Here is a 16,972-nt window from a genome sequence, read left to right on the forward strand (position 1 = left end):
TGCTTTGCTTTTACAAACAAAATATATAGTAAATAAAATATGAGGAATTATAATTAATTTAACTTTCCAGCATTATAAATTGAAAGCTCCATCTTGAATTTTTTAATTTTTTTTAATTTTTTAATTTTTCTTTAATTAAAAAATAATAATTGAAAACTCCATCTTGAACAAGTACATTTAAGTACACAGTGCCGATGCAGGACTTTCTACTGAGCGGTCTTAAAAGTTTGAACGTTTTGAGTACTGTTAATATGTCACTTTGTTAGGTTATAATATGTTTCCATGTAAGAAAGTAACCATTTTGATTCCCAATACGTGGTTGATTTATCCAAATAATGCCTGTTTGGAAATTAGCTGTGATCATTTTCAAACAGGGGCTTTGAAAACAAGCTGCAGACAACATGCTGGAATGCAGAGCCCTGAAGCCACGCCCCCGCTGCTGCACGGAGCGCTTTTAGCTTGTGTATTCAAAGTTTATAAATATTGAATGTGTCGCGTGTCGAAAGTCAAAGTACTCCATTGGGTCCCCAGCAATACACCCTCCAAGTGGGAAGTGGATCAGATGAGCCGATCTCGAGATATGCCAAGAACACACGGGCAGACTGGCTTTATAGTTGGATAGATTGCTCCTCTAAGGCAGGGTTAATTCAAAAAGCAATCATATGTTGTTCTACTTTTTTCTGTATGTTTACCAGATGGACTTTGCAATAGCTGAACCTACAATTGTATTAACAGTAGTCTTGAAACTGTGACACATGAAAGGTTTGATTTAAATGAGAATTTCAGTCAGACTGAAAAGCCCCTTTGACACTGATTGTAGTGCTTGACCGAAAGCCACATGGTGAGAAGGAAGTGGTCAGAGCCAGATGAATGGACTCGACGATATAGTCCAAGTTACGACTGTTGATTGCACTCACGTTCAGACAGCCACTGGGGAGCAGATAGATGTGTCTCTTCTTAGACAAAAATTCTACCTGCTCACCTAAAACAAAAAATAAGAAATATTGTGAAAGCACATCTGTATTTATGATATCATGGAAGGAAAGGAAGTATTTAAACAAAATGTTAATTTGCAAATGCATTACAGCAATCCATGTAAATTGGTATCATTAACGATTATCTCTATTTTTACATAATCAAGTAGAGTGTAAAAGTCAAATCCCTTTAATGGCACGGAAATCATGAATATTTATTTAAAATTGATTAACTGCAATAAGTGCATATTATATAACACTGACAAAAGTCCAACATGGCAGAAACTCACCATTCAAGCCTGTAAAACAGTAGAGTCCACCTTGTTGAGTCAGATGGTCCCAGCAACCCGGAGTTCCCAAAAGCCTCAGCCTTTCTCTCAAAATTTCTCTGATCAGCATACATCTCTCCACAATGCACTTTACTTCTTCCTTCCTGGGAAACAGAAAAAATGGACAGCATTTGGGAAATTATATCTAAAGCATGTAATTCAGGATGTGCAAAACATGAAAGATCCATTGAGCAAAAGTTGCATTTTGTAAATTAAGGATTTCATCACCAGTACAACTTTTTGACGCATTGCATGCCTCTGGGAAAGCCTGAAACAGTCCAGCCATCGCCATGGACATCTACTGATACAGCAGCAATGTGGCCGCCCAAGCCGCATTCTATGCTAGGTTATACATTCAAATGGAGCATTACTCACCATTCAACAAGATGGGCTGGGTTACTGAGCACTGTGGCAACAACATGTGCTCCTCCTGCGGATGGCTGGGCCCAGAGCGACCTCACTATTTTGTCAGCTTGAGACTCCATGGAAAACAGGAGGGAGTTCTGCTTTAAGACGCACAGAAGGTGCCCGACAGCCTCACCTTGCGAAAGGAAGTAGAAGATGAGTCTGATGTGGAGAAACACTGTGTCCCAACAGTAGTAGTGTAACGTTGCACTCCCATTCTCTTATGTTTGTGTTATTGAAAATTAAGTTGAAGTAGGACACTTTTGAAAATGAAATACAGCACTCAGTTTTGGGTAAGTGAATAATCACCAAGTCTTACAGAAATAAGTTGATGTTCTTCTCAATATGGGGCGACCCAATAGGCGACACCATGGGCACAAATGCCCTGAGCAGTGAGTCTCAGGTTCAGTTGCCGGCTTGCTAGCAGGACCGTTTGCTGCATGTAATTCCCCTACTTTCTTGCCCCACATTGCCCGTCTCTCTCCACTATCACAATTAAATAAAGGCATAAAATGTCCCCAAAATAACAACCTGCCTGACAATGTGTTGATAATCCAGTAGAGAGTGATTATACTGATCATTTGACTCAGCCAGATGTGATCACTTTAAGAGGTTTCCTCTGTATAAAGCTCAAAATTAAAAGGTAACTGTGACTCCGTAGAAACTAATCATACATTTTCTGGCAAAAATGTTCAACTTGACATTCTGTATTTTCTTTTAACATTCGAACAGCTCGGGGTTGTACAGATATAATGTCACAGATCACGTTTTGTTGCATGGGCTCATTTTGGCCCATGGCCATAGGGTGAAACACATATACCATTGGATTGAGTGGTATTCCTAACATTACATACTCACCATATAGTCCAAAGCAGTGTGAGAACGACTGAGCACAGAGGAGCTCCATCCCCTGCGATGCACAGTACTGAACAGGCCAGGCACCCCGCTCTAAATCTCCATAGCAGAGCGCCTGAGGAGGCAGCAAGAAGAAAGGGAAAAGCCTACGCCTCTGTTGAAAGAGTCCACAGCAAATGATCTAAGTAATCAAGTGATCGAAGTTGACAATTTTTGTTAGAGAGCGTAAATTTACATGTCTGTTACCATGATGAGATTTGCAATCGCAGCCCATTGATCCTGAGAGAGGTCTGCTCCGGTAGGATAGTGGGCAGATGCTGACAGAACAACAACACTTTGCTCCGGAGCCTTCGCCAGATCCTCCAGAAGCTTTTCCAAACAAATGCCCCGCTGCTTGTAATCCCAGTAATAATACTCACGGATATCTTGAATCCCTGCTGCCTGGAAGATGCCAGCCAATGAGTCTGCAGGGAGGATCAAGAAGACAAAACATTATATTAGACACCTAAAGCAATACAAACTCCTCAAAATCAATGTTGCTTTAAACTCCAGTGTGTAATATTAGTATGGAGCCACCAATGTGAGTGAAAACAAATTTTTTTATGCTGTGGTTCATTTCTTTTGAAAACAATTGAATTATCCAACATTTTAACCTTTAGTCTGAGCTGCATACAATAGTTTTATCTATGCCACAGTATATGTTGCTATGGATACTGCTGCTGTCCATTGTTAGCCAATCATTAATTCACTTGTGGCATACATATGAGTCATCCTCTAGTCTGGATGTACAGGATGAACAAGTAGTGGATGCAGTTGCAATCACCACACTGGGATTATTAGCTACATGCAGAGTGCTATTTATGTTTCAAGAGCATAATCTAATGTGCACCAGCATTAAGAGGAGGTGAGGTGTAACTTACCATCACAGGGGGAAGAGAGGTAGACTGGCCCGCACCAAACAGCACAGACATCATACCAGTGTCTCAAGAGTTCAGTCCCAAGACGCACAGCAGCTGTAAAACCAGGAGTTTGGACACCGAACACCTGCAACAAAAGTCACGAAACACCAGGAGTTGAGTACTAATCTTGTGCTGATTTATTCTGAGGATGATGGTGGACATAAATCCATGACTGTGTAATTCTATTCCTCTGCACAATGCTGATTGATGGGTGATTAAGTACAGGCTACTACTTAATCTCTTTGTGTTTGCTGCTGTTCCATCTAAGGCGTGAATAAATATCGAAACTACAATCAGTTACGGTGCTCATGTACAGCTGATATTACCCGATCCTCCACTATAGCTCGAGCGCTCTTCCCCAAAGCTACCTCCGTGGCTCGCCTGGTGAATTCTGTCACACCAAGAGAGGATGGATACTCCGGACGAGAAGTGGGATCAGCGCTTTGCTGTTGCTTTATTTTTCGAACAAGACGCAGTTCAAAGGTCTTCCCTTCCTCGCTGTAATACTCTGCGGAAGAGACGTTATTGCAAACATTTCTTCATCCAACAAGACACTGTCTCAATCTGTGAAAAATAATTTCACAAAGTCCACCCTCAAATAGAATTGATCACACTATTTCTTAAATATATGCTTTTTCAGTTTCAATGTGTGATTTGTAGTTATTATGTCATCTAGAAACAAGCAAGGGGCAACGATCAGGTAAAGGGTTTAAACCATGTGGTAGTACAAGTCCTCTACTGACAATATGCTTTAGAAGGTATTGTCTTAGTTTATTGCATATGTCAAGGTAAAGAGTTTGAACATTATTGAACCATTAAAAAGATAATAAAGTGTAAAGATGGGTGCTTTTAGGATTAAGTTTGCTTGCAGGTATTTCAAGAGCACTCTGGTCCACACAGAGCCCTGAGCTGCTCCAGTTTTTTAGGGTTAAAATACCTATGTGTAATGTCTATGGACCTCCAGATTGAGTCTGTAATTCAATTAAATAATTAAAATGTACCAACTGTCGACTGTTCAAGTGTTAAGCTCTGATTTAAAGCTGAGAAGATAGCCTACTTTTTTCCCTTCTGCTCTTGTACCATGCACCTTGAAAACTATAGCTAGCATACATTTTGAGAATCCTCAAAGAAAGTCAATTGACTACACAATATGTTCATGAATGTACAAGCAGACTTACCTCTCCCTGCCAGGTAAGCCTTCCTGGTGTGAGTGTCTTTCTTGAAGGCAGACAATAGCCTTGTTTCAGGACTCCCTGCTGGAGTGAGGGTATTGGTAAACACAGAGAGATGATCTCTTGGGTCTCCATTTTGCTTGACCACATTTTCATTAAGGCTGCTGCTGGGTCCGCTCATCTTCAACACAGCCAGGAAATCAGCCCGCAAGGCGCGAGCCTTTTGTTTGGGCACTGTTGCCAAGCTACAGCACGTATTTGGATACTGTCACCCCCGGCAACGGTGATGGAGGAGTTCATCACTACCTAATTTGTGGGTCTGGTGAGTTTACTTTTGTCATCACAGTGAGCTATCATCAAAGAGACTAACTTATAAGAACATGAAAGGATGAGTTTAGGTGAAGACAAGTCCCAAATGTATTGGCTTCAGTCTTTAACACTGACAACAAATCAGCTCAGAGAGCTCCGTCTGCTTCTCATTAGGGTTTGTTTTGGTGCTTCTACAAAGGACCTGTAGCCTCCTCACATTAATGAAGGAACAATAATTTAGACAGTGAGTTAAGAAGCATAGTTTAAGTGTTGCAGGTTCACTTAGTGTGTGTAGAAGCATATTTTGTAGAGGCTTTCTTTCTTTCATGGGTTTCACTGATGCATTAGGCTACATCTTTGTACAGATGGTTATATTTTTCCTCCTAGAATATTTAGAGATCAAACTTGCCTTTTAGATTGTGGAATTATATTTCCTTTGTAATCTAAATTAGTTTATGATGATTTGAAATGTGTGCAGAGTATATTCTGTATGTGCATGTGCAGCAAATTGCACATCCTTACAGCGTAGCTACATCCAGACAGCGTAATGCTCCTTCGGTTGTAACAAAACACCACAGTGTTTGTGCATAAGGCTTCTGAGAAATAGAGATGTTCCTCTGGGGAAGAGAACTGAAGAACAGCCATTTCATGTGGATGAAGAAGTAGCAGTGAATCTCACAGTTATTGCAAACCAGAATCAAAGGAATCCTCTTGAGGTTCTGTAGTTCACTTTATGAAGCTGGTAGTCACAAAGCACTGCACTAGATGGCAGTAGATGGCCAAACCGTAGTCATTCCTGTCAATTAGCTGACCAGGAGTAATAGAAGAAAAATACTTTTGCTCAGCTTGCCTCATCCTCTGTTACTTCTCAGAGTACAGCTTTCAGAGATTTAAGCATAATAGCAAATATAATAGCAATATTATGTGTAGAGATGTACTGAGATGGCTGTCAGCAGAGACCTTAGTGTCTTATTACTTCCTGTGATGGATTTTTTCCTTTCCTTGTGCGATTGTTAAACATCAGCACTGAATAGTGAGTGTATAAAAAAGTGAATTTTATATTTTGCTCTCAGGCAGTAACAACTAAACATGTACCTTTCACTCTGTTGACTGCAGGGCATGTTTTCCTCCCATCACACTGCATTATGGCTGCATTTGAATTATCTGTGGGATGTCAGGTTATTTGTGTTTGCCCAGTTGTCCATTACAGTCAGTACACAATGAACCCAGAAACACGTGTACAGAGGTAACAGCAAAAAGTGTTATAATGAAGCCACTGTTGATTCCAGGCTTGTGGTTATCTGGGGTAAAGACACATATTCTTTTATCTACCGCTTTGTAAAGGAGTGAGAAAAAGGATGCCATGGCAGAGTTGTAAGCTAGACCCATTGGTATGTTTACCAGTCCCGCTATCATATTACCAGGATGAATCCACAAAAGTGAATCTAATTAAGATGCTGTTGACTTGTTAGATTCAAGGGCTCCTAACTGGTGAGCAGAGCTCTTAGGTCTAAATTTGGTGCAAAGGACTTTTTGACTGAGATGCCCTGTGTTCTGAAGATATCCGTGTGGCCTGAAGAAAACTGTGACACTGAGTCTCAGGGCAAGTTGTTGGCACAGGAAATCCTTGACGGGAAGGTTGTGATGAACAGTGTTTAAAGTCTTTAAAGGCGTGTTTTTGCATGTCCAATCAAGAGAAGAGAGAGACAAGAGAATTAAAAAACTGCACACTTCAAAGTAGATCCAAGATTAAACACTTTTATTCAAACACTGTGTTTGATTAGAGTGCCTTCTTCACATAATTTAAAAAATATTCCTGCAAAGCAACATGGAATATATTAGTATGTCATGTATAATTGAGAGTTTTTTTGATCTAGAAGAGCTGAATATAATAGAGTGAATATAATTTAATTCGTCCCCTTCACCTTACTTGCACAATGGTGAATGTTTGATTGCTTATTAAATCAATCAATATTTTTCAAGTTTTTGGGCGTTAAACATTGATTAACATTTGATATCTTATCAAATACTCTTAGTTGTAGCTTAAGTGGCGGCTTATATATATTTTTTACCTAAAAGTTAACTCTAACTCGGCACTTGAATAAACATTGTCACAGGAATCAGCTGATACAAATGTAGCTTTACCTCAGACAGAGTAATTGTTTCCACTCCTTGTTGAATGATATTTAAGTAGTCACTCGCCCCACCTGGCAGAGCTAATGTTGGCCGCAGTTTGTTTTCAAATATCTTGCATTCGGCTCTTGGTTTATATTTTAGACTTTCAGATCTTGTAAATGTCTCTCATACCATAACATGACATCTGCTCAAACAATAGCAGAGCCAGAGGTGATGGTGGTTTCGGTGGCTGAAGGATTACTTAAAATAAGAAAGATGAAATTGTTTAGAATTGTCTTAACACATGCCATAAGACATGTTTTATAAATAAATTAAAAGACCATTGAATGGATAGTGTTCAGAAATGAATTCAGATAAAACTTTCAAGTATCCATGCTTTCTGACAGAATGTAAACAGTCTTATTGATACTATTCAGGCTCCATTACTTATCCTTTGCAGCCTGGATGTCCAAGTGTTTGCCTTGACTTCAATTTTTAGATGTGAAAATGACCAGATATTTATTTTAGATTGAACAGAAGTTTTTGAAATTATACTACATGAAATTTCCAAGAGGCAATTTCAAACCATATTGATCCAGATAGATTATGTGAAAGATAGTTTGTTGCACTATCTGAGAAGCCGTCATTGGAGACATTTTGAAAAAGGGCAGGCACTTTCCAAAACTACTTGGCAGGTGATTGGATTAACCATCGGTCAATCAAACTCTTGCCAAAGCCAGTCTGGGAGAAGAGTGGAAACGTCTTTTTTATTGAGAAAAGCAGAAAAGCCTTCAGTGTCATTTTTTTGCTCTTCTTTCAATGAAGAAAAATTCTCCAGGTCTGAAATAACTGATTCTATTGCAACATCTACGCTAACCTCTTCAGGAACCGCCATTGTTGTTTAGGATGAGGTAACCAGATAGATTGGTTTAAAGCAAACTATTTCAATGCTAGAAACTCAGTGGTGTTTACATTCCAACATTGTCGACTCAGGGTTTTATGTGATTTACATCACTACGGCCTTTTTTTACTTTCATAGTGCTGAGTTTGCACACAGAGCACACATGACCAATGTTACACAGTTTTATAATATTTTATTTCTCAATCCAACAGACGATGATGTTAAGTGAGTAATAACACACAACAAGGTGTCCCGATTAAACAAAACAATGGATGACGTTGAGAAAATGTTTCCTCCACAAAGACCATTATTTTTCAATGACATGTGAGAGTGTGTTATTGAGCCTTTACCATTGCTGCTTGCCGAAGGTAAGGAGTAGACTGGAAACAGCATGTAGCAGAAGTGTTTTGTCATGGTGAGCTGCAGTTTGTAATACTGTACCTTGCACATAGAATTCTGATGGTTAACTGTAGACAGGAATTATGATTGAGTTGTTCTGATACAATATTTTAACAGCCACCAATCGAAAATAAACATTTTCCATAGCTGTGGTATAACTAATCGTAGATAACTAATGTGTGGACACAGAGTTCAGGCTTAAAACAGAAAGACTGAAAACAGACACCAGAATTTAAATGCACAGCCCTTTGGTTTAGCTCATATTACACTGACAGTGAGGACAGCCTTGCCGGAATCATGACCTCGTATAAAGTTAGACAACTTTTGTGTTTTCCTAAAGATTCAGTGTATCATGAATAACTTACCAGATAATATACTGTACAAAACTAGTTTATTCTGTAATTTTGGAAACCACAGGCCACATACATTGTGGCCAAAGGTTAACTGGATTGCATTTAAAAGCTGCAGCATTGTTTCTTTCAGGATACTTTGGTGTCACTTAATGTCTGTGAGGTGCTGAGCTGGAGTGGTCCATCTCCTGTCCACAGAAACAGTCACACTGTTCCTGTCCAGACCAAATTAGCTGTTTTCTCTACAGTCAATACATTCGTCTCTTTGGGGTCAGCTTCTCTCAGCTACGTTTGTTAGGGCCGGTGGTTGTACTTAAGCGTGTCCTCGCTGTTCTTTGGTCTCTGCCTTTGTAGGAATCCCAGTAACTCCAGGGAATCATAGTTTACTGGAGTAGCGTGACATTTTACAGTTCATCCGTCCTTTTCCTGCAATGTGAAGCTGAAAATAGATGGAAAAAAGACATGAGTGAATCTCACATGTGATAACATGTAGTGTCTAACATGTTATGAGGTGTGCTGCACCTGATACCAAGGTCAGCCAGCGCTCTCATTATAAACCTTTAAACCATGCCAACATCTTTGACATGGTGTGCAGTGCCGTGAGATGTGATCCTGCGAACAAATGAGCTATTTCAGTGCAGTATGACTTGTTGCCTGCGCTGCTCACACCCTGTTTTACATTCCAGTTTCTATCAGATAAGAAAGTTCCAAGACAACAACAATGATTTGTTGTCTTACAGGTTACTGACCTTTTTATTTATTTTTTCTTGTCAATTACAGAAAGTTACTGTAAGTTTGCCCTCTTCTTTTTATGCTTTGAAACCTTTTTTTCCACTAACAAGATTGGAATTCTGATGCTATCACCTTAACTGCATGTCTCCACAGGAAGACATAAACTACCTAGAACTGTAAGCTTCACTGAAATGTGCATGAAATACTGAAAACAAATATGCAGGAAACATCAGAATTCCCATAGATTTATGGAATATAATCATTTTTACTGCAGAAGACTCCGTGTAGTCTTTGGTCTATTTCAGTTGATGCATTTGGAAGAATTAATGGAAAAAGACTCCAGGAATAATATTATGTTACACATTCTGTTGAATCTCACATTCACACATGGATTATTGTTGGATTATTTTAAATCACAAACCACAGACATAGCTGGCACATATTTAGTAGTTAAATGTTAAAGAAGTTAAATTCATCAAAGTTAAGGAAAATCCATCCATCATCTGTGACATGTGTATTTTCTGTCTTTAAATATCTGCCTGTCAAAGGCATGTGGCTAGAAATCATTTAGTTTACATGATTTTTGAAATTCTATTAAATATTAGGAGCACCTCTCTATTTCAACACAAACTCATTAAAATACATTAAATTAAGAACAAAACTGACAACTGAGGTGATTTTTTCTCATGAAGAAGTATATAAAGTAGGGCTGAACTTTAAACAAATGTATTCAATTACCAATATTGTGCATATTTTACTAACATAAAATCAATCTGAACACAGTTTTCAATATATAAATAGCCCTAATCACATATAATTAAACTAAGAACAGCTAGCTGCAACAACCAGTGACAGTTTACTAGACGTTTAATCAACCAATCAGCCCTCAATTCAGAATTGTTTGCCGTCATACTGACAAACATATGACGAGCAAATACTTAAAGTACTTCCATGTATCATTATGTAGATTTGCTTTTTTATTTTATAAAAGTAGAATTACCAGTCATACAGTAAATCAATGTATTAGATGATCAGTTTGTTATTTAAATGGTTAAAATCATTAATTAATTGTTCTATCTATCTATCTATAGCAATAAAGTATTGGTATTCTGAACACTGTTACTTTAATATTGTAACATGATAAAGTATTGATTTTAGCTGCTGTTACGCTTTATTGCCTATTTTTATCTGTCCAAACCTTGACTATTTAAAGTTTTACTGTTCTCAAGTGTTTGCTCAACTCCCGGATGCCTACATTTAAAGATCGCACTGCTGTGGGATCGTTTCTGATATCAGCCAGGCCTGAAAGGGAGTGGTGGAGGTTTCTCACTGGTCACTACCACCATGTTTCGCTTTGTCCTGCTTCTTGTTTCATGCTGCCTTAGGCTTGATCTCGCTCTAAGCTAACTAAATGCACATTATGGAAGCTGGTGTGTGAGTTTGGTTTGGAGGCCCTGTTGGCATGCTGCAGAGAAAAGCTCTGAATTATGGGGTAACAGCACAGGAAAGAAAGAATTAATGCACGCTTGCCCCTCCTAAAACACCATCAAAACATCAAGATGCCTTAATGTGCGCCTACAGATATGCTCACTGCAGTGCTTTAACTTATAACACCAGCATTCGAGCCACTTTGACATCACACAGAGCTTTAATCTGCCACACATTAGCAGCTCAGTGTAGTAAAAAAAAAAGCTTCTCAATCACAGCAAATGTTTTTCGCCTGTCCAAATTCCTGTTTAACAGATGACTTACCCTGTACAGTATATGATACATCAGAAATAACTTAAATTATTTTCCGAGTTTACTGCATGCTATATTTTCACACTCATACTGCACTCACAAGGTGTCCATTAATAAAGCACAGGTCGCTCTGGGAGGACTCATGTTTGCTTGTGTGGGAAATACAATTATATTTATGTATTAAGCTACTATAATGATGAACAGTTTGTTCCAGTAACACACAGTCATTTATAAACCTAAGATGCCAGCATTATAAACAAAAAATCCTTTTAGATTTGTCCTCATGATTATATCTGAAATATTTACACTTAATTTGGAGCAATGAGCCACTTGTAGTGACTTTAGTGAGTCAGTATTAATACTGGAAATGTCATTCTCCACTTCCATCTCTCTGTGCTTTGTGTAATGTCTGGTTATTTGTGCTTTAAAAAAAATAACAAATAAAAAAAAGCTGGAAGTTCACAAGCTAAGACCAACAACATATATCCAAGTATGTGTCATATTTATTTGTTTTCATCATAATTATATTTTTCTTGTGTGTACTAATGACAAAAGAGTCCATGAAATGTATTTGCACTGCTAACCCATTAGAGTGAAATCTGTACAGCTCAGTCTCAGTGATTTCTTGTCCCTGTGCCATCAGTGTCTGCTTTTCACACGAGATCTTGTTAATGTTTATCCTTCTGAGGTGGAAAGTATTTCAGTGTGCACATGTGATGGCCATACAAGCCTATCCTTCTTTGAGTTTTTGCAGCTGTTTTTCTCAGCAACATGTTGACAAATTGTTTCCTCACGTGTGTCTCTTCAATTGCGATGCAGCGGCACAGCTCTAGCACACGGCTTGTTTTCTGTAGAGTATGAGCAATAATTATGATATTGTGTCATGATCTCACGTGCATGTCTGTCTCCTGTACTGTAATTCTGCAGGAATATTAGTCTTGTGTCTTTACTGTGAACCGGTCTATTAGACTCTTCATCTCTTCTCAACATTCACTCTGCAGTTTAGTCACCACCTAGTAGGCTGCTGCTCTTTGAAATATAATGTTCCGCTCTCTGTTAGCTTAATTCTAGTGTTCTCATTCATGAGTTAACTGTGCTTACAAACACATATTAGGACTAATGCAGAAGCCGCCTGTCTCACTTTAGAGCAATATGAAAAACAGAGGGAGAGACAGCTAAATTCACTGATGCTGTAAAAAATATCATGTGGACTCTGCACAACTTAGGACATTTGCTTCCAGTTCAACTCAGTCGCCTGAAAAATGTTTTTGTCATCATACGTTTCTTCAAAACCATATGTTGAATGTTGATGTTTCTGTACCAAAAATACGTATCATAAATACTTTTCATTACAGCCTCGCAGAAATGCACAATGTCACATGATCAATGATGATTCGATGACCAAAAATATCACTGTGAAAAATTGCACTTGTCATATATCACATGGTGCTTACGTGACAGAAGGAGAAGGCTGCTGTGGATGTTGATAAGGGCAGCAGTAATATGCCTGCATGTAGTCCTATGAAAACAAAGTAACTGGTGATAATAAACCGGCTGTTGCATGTCATCCCAGGGTTAAAAGGAAATATGCACAATTGCTCTTTTGTGTGGCTAGTTACGTAGATATAGAAGGTTGACAGGGATGAAGGAGGCCTAGCATGGTGTTATTGGCACTCAACAAACCAGCAGTGCAGACTCTACCTGGAACCGTGTGTCATATACCCTGATTAAACCTGTCTCCAAGCCACAGCCCCGCCAGAGTCATTTTCAAACGGCTGGTCTCACTTACGTTTGTAATCCTGCTCAAAGCGCAGGGTGAGTCTGCTGAGCCTTCCCCTTGGGGTGATTTACCACAGATCACACCAGGCTCCTTTTAAGGAAGGCTTTTACATGCTCCCAAATGACTACTGTTTTACAGCTGCATTGATTGTGTCTGTAGTATTCCACTGAGAGGATGTCATGTAAAGAAAAGAGAAAAATGATCTGTATATATATATGTATGTATATATATATATATATATATATATATATATATATATATATATATATATATATATGTAAATTGAATTATGATTTGGGAATTTGAATTTAATGTTCTTAAATTTAACACTGCTCACTAATCTTAATTTCAACCACTTTAAACTCATAGCAATTATGTTATTTGTTACAACAAAACGGCACTCGAGACCTTCAATTGTGACACATGTTTGATTCATGATAATTATTACTTATTATAATAAATTATTACATTTTGAAAACTTCAAATCAAATTCAGAGCACAAGATTCAATAATACAGCAAATATACAGTACATTTTTTGTAAATGGAACAATTCTTACATCATATATAGCTAGCTTTTACTTATTAAATTATTAGTAAATAAAAAACTTTCTATTCCATTTCTAGAGTTATAGCTCAACTCCTGATTATTACATATCTTGCTGTATTCTGTGACAGGCTTGCTGTCATCTTGTAGTAGTGTATTCCATCAACCCCATTTAACCCATGTTAACTAGGTGTTCTCATTAGTTGTCAGTCTTGTAAACAGCCCCTCCAGTTATGGGGGAAGTCTTGTGTGTAAGTGATAACGATTATCTGCTGCAGGCGGCGTTGGGCATGGCACACTGAGGCCCATTAAGAGGTAGAAAGCCACACTATTTGGAAATGTCACATTGCCCAGTGGTTTTAAAGAGCCATTTTATAGTCATCTCTGTCATGAAGAGACACTGTTTTTAAATACTGCATAATAAAATTTACCAAAAAAAAATACATTTACATTAGGGCTTCTATGAAAATAGATTATTGATATTGTTAACTATTATTAAGGAGTGTGCTAAAAAAACATTCTACAACCGAAAACACAGTACCAGCAATATTGTTACTATATTAACATCTTCTGGGTTGATTGATTACCGTTAACATCGAGCAGTAACTGATACAGGTAGTCCTCAAATGTTTATTGAGTCATGCATGAAAATCTAAATATTATGTTTCATTTGTAGTTTGGTGATATTGCAACACCCCGACTGCAGCCAATCCTCCATAAATTATTTATTTTTCTGCACTGTTGTGTTCCAAACTATTTTATTACTGGGCAACAGCAACAGTTTTATAATATGTCCAAATCTGGATTTATATGTTTAGGAAATGCACTGTGATCAGAAAAACAAAAGTTTTCTATCAAGCTCAAAATTTCGAAAATGTTATCTACAGTCCTTTGACTGTTGTTGATATTAAACATTTGTATTGAATTATTTTCCTAATTCAAATATTGGAAAAAGTTAAAACACTGTTATTGATCTTGATGTTGCCATTGTGGTTATGCGTAATGTTCAGGTGTACATAGCTGTCAAAATGATTTACATCATTGTCTTTAAACTATGGTTTCACTGTTTAAACTTGAGGTGGTGGATGTTTTTAAAACATTCATCATACTTTTTTTTTTTAAATAGGAAGAAAAGGAAACTTACAATTTGGTTTCTGGCTCTGATAAGTCACTGATTTGTGTGCAGCCGTTGGACTGCAGAGGATCAGGGAAAGCCTCCTCGCTTTTGCTGCTTCCATGAGTGCTGGCCAGACTCTCACTGACCTCAGTCCTACTGGTTTTAGGCTTTTGGAAAGACCCGGCTGCAGTGCCCGACTCAGCCTGCCATAAAAAGCAGGAGCAGCGGGTCTGCAGCTCTTTATAGAAAGTATTGAGCCACAGGTTGGACCACCACGGACAGCCCAGCAGGTTCTTGAACGCAGTACGAAACTCTGGACTCCTGCAGTAGATGATAGGATTGAGGCCGGAGTTGATGTAACCCAGCCAGTTTAACAGTCGGAAGATTCTCTCTGAGGGAATGTCTCTTTCAAATGCATTGATGATGTTGGCGACGAAGAACGGCAGCCAACACACAGTGAAGGTCCCCATGATGATCCCCAAAGTCTTCAGGGCCTTGTGCTCTTTGACAAGAATGAGCCGTGACGGCCTCCGCTTGACGTTCTTTCTCCGTACTGCGCTGCCACAGCTGCTGGAGCCTGCACACGTTGTTGACAGGATATTATTAATGTGGGGGCCAACTTGCACCTGCGCTATTGAACACTCATTCTGAAAACGCAAGCGATTCTTATCTATGAGCTGGACCTGCCGTGTGGCTATTCGAAAGACTTTTGCATACACAAATATCATTATGAGCAGTGGAATGTAAAAAGACACTATCGAAGATACAATAGCAAAGGCCCTGTTGGTCACAAAGTCACAGCATGTAGGGGTCTCGTTGCACTTCTTCACTGCTTCATCGTCATTATCACGCCAATACCCTTTCATAATTGGCACAAAGGAAATTAAAGCGGACACAATCCACACTAAGCAGACTATTGCCCTCGCACGCCACTTATTGAGTAGAACCTTGTATCGGAGCGGCCTCGTGATGGCTATATACCGATCCACTGCTATGACGCAGAGCGTCTCGATGCTTGCCGTCACACACAGGACGTCCACAGAAGTCCAGAACTTACAGAATGTGTCACTGAGCTGCCAGTTACCAGTCACCACAATAGTGGCCCCCAGAGGCACCACGAGGACCCCCATGATGAGGTCCGCGCACGCCAGCGACATAATGAAAATGTTTGTCGTTGTTTGTAGCTGTGAAGTGTGAGCTACAGCGATGATGACCAGCAGGTTTCCCACCACTATAGTCAGTATGATGATGACCAGTATGATGAGGCTCCAGGGTCCCACAGCCGTGTGATAGGGCTCTGTTCTGTTGATCACATAGGATGCTAAAGTGCTCAGGTTTCCATCCATTATGATCAGCTGAGGATTTGTTTTTTTATGTCAAAGTTAACAAAACAGAAGATTCTGCGCTTCTTACAAGCATCATAAATCTGCTCACTAAATAATAGGTATTCTTTACTTTGCAGTTACTGCTTACATTTCAGAGCTTGGAAGTCTTGTTTGGCTGTGTTCAAAAGGCAGTAGTGGCTTTCCATGGTTCCATACGGGATGAACAAGACTTGATTGTTAGTAGAAGTTCTTCTTGTTTAGGCAACAGCAGCATGTTTTAAAAAAAAAAGATGTATCCCAACTTTCCACAAAGTTGTATTAGTTCACGGAGGTGCAACTCTTTCTTGAATCCAGGAAACATAAAGTGGGAAAAAGTTTTTGAGAAGAAAATCCGTCCGTGTCCACTGGGATTAGAGTAGTTTGCAGTGTTTCTTCTGAATCCTACATGAGCCACAATGCAACAGTCGGACTGTCAAGCAGCACTGACACCGTTGCAAGAACCACCAGAGTGCACCAGAGTGGCTGCCCACTCTTTCTTTTGCTGTCTCTCTCTCTCTCTCTCTCTCTCTATCTCTATCTCTCTCACTCTCCCAGTGCAGGTTGCCCAAGATTGTATTGGCTCTAATCACACCCTGGCTGAAGGCAGAGGGGAGGAGTTGAAAAGTGTTCTCTGTGTGCTGAAGCCATACAGGGCTCAGTACCCTAATAGGGCCACACACACACATATGCGAACAATCACACACACACATAGACACACACACACACTTAACCATAGGAAAAGAACTAATCCAGCATTAGAGCTTGTTATGTGTGTAATGTTTGTCAAAACGGCAAAAAATTATCTTTATGACAACAACATTGTTTATTTGTAAGTTTAAAAGTATGTGATGACCATCAGCTCATTATTTTATAATGTCACTGATATTGTGTTGAATGAAGCAGCTGCACTAAGCATGTTAACCCAT

General features: G+C 39.0%; 2 protein-coding genes across 2 annotated transcripts; both read right to left on the reverse strand.

Annotated features, from left to right (window-relative positions):
* Window positions 1–499: 499 nt before the first annotated feature.
* got1l1 (glutamic-oxaloacetic transaminase 1 like 1) lies at window positions 500–4,875 on the reverse strand. The gene is made up of 8 exons (XM_068703898.1): window positions 4,701–4,875; window positions 3,849–4,030; window positions 3,484–3,607; window positions 2,810–3,027; window positions 2,567–2,717; window positions 1,679–1,844; window positions 1,265–1,407; window positions 500–982 (listed from the first exon to the last, which is right to left on the reverse strand). Exons 1-8 carry the CDS (start codon window positions 4,873–4,875, stop codon window positions 783–785), a joined length of 1,359 nt encoding a protein of 452 aa, XP_068559999.1. The 3' UTR covers window positions 500–782.
* Window positions 4,876–8,201: 3,326 nt separating this feature from the next.
* adrb3a (adrenoceptor beta 3a) lies at window positions 8,202–16,495 on the reverse strand. The gene is made up of 2 exons (XM_068704156.1): window positions 14,710–16,495; window positions 8,202–9,207 (listed from the first exon to the last, which is right to left on the reverse strand). The coding sequence occupies exons 1-2, from the start codon at window positions 16,026–16,028 to the stop codon at window positions 9,180–9,182; spliced, it is 1,347 nt and encodes a 448-aa protein (XP_068560257.1). The 5' UTR covers window positions 16,029–16,495; the 3' UTR covers window positions 8,202–9,179.
* Window positions 16,496–16,972: the final 477 nt, after the last annotated feature.

Source organism: Cebidichthys violaceus, unplaced genomic scaffold (genome assembly GCF_023349555.1).
Source record: "Cebidichthys violaceus isolate CVI_PGR_0920_01 unplaced genomic scaffold, fCebVio1.0.p SCAF_9, whole genome shotgun sequence".
NCBI lineage: Eukaryota > Metazoa > Chordata > Actinopteri > Perciformes > Stichaeidae > Cebidichthys > Cebidichthys violaceus.

Bases quoted from the DNA above. Each gene is read 5' to 3' on its own strand.
- got1l1 (XM_068703898.1), bottom strand. From the start codon at position 4,875: ATGAGCGGACCCAGCAGCAGCCTTAATGAAAATGTGGTCAAGCAAAAT. The intron at 3,608-3,848 runs GTAATATCAGCT...CTTTTGTTGCAG, and splicing joins GAGCTATAGTGGAGGATCGG to GTGTTCGGTGTCCAAACTCC. The intron at 983-1,264 runs GTGAGTTTCTGC...TTTTTGTTTTAG, and splicing joins CTGTTTTACAGGCTTGAATG to GTGAGCAGGTAGAATTTTTG.
- adrb3a (XM_068704156.1), bottom strand. From the start codon at position 16,028: ATGGATGGAAACCTGAGCACTTTAGCATCCTATGTGATCAACAGAACA. The intron at 9,208-14,709 runs GTAAGTTTCCTT...ATCTATTTTCAG, and splicing joins TCAGAGCCAGAAACCAAATT to CTTCACATTGCAGGAAAAGG.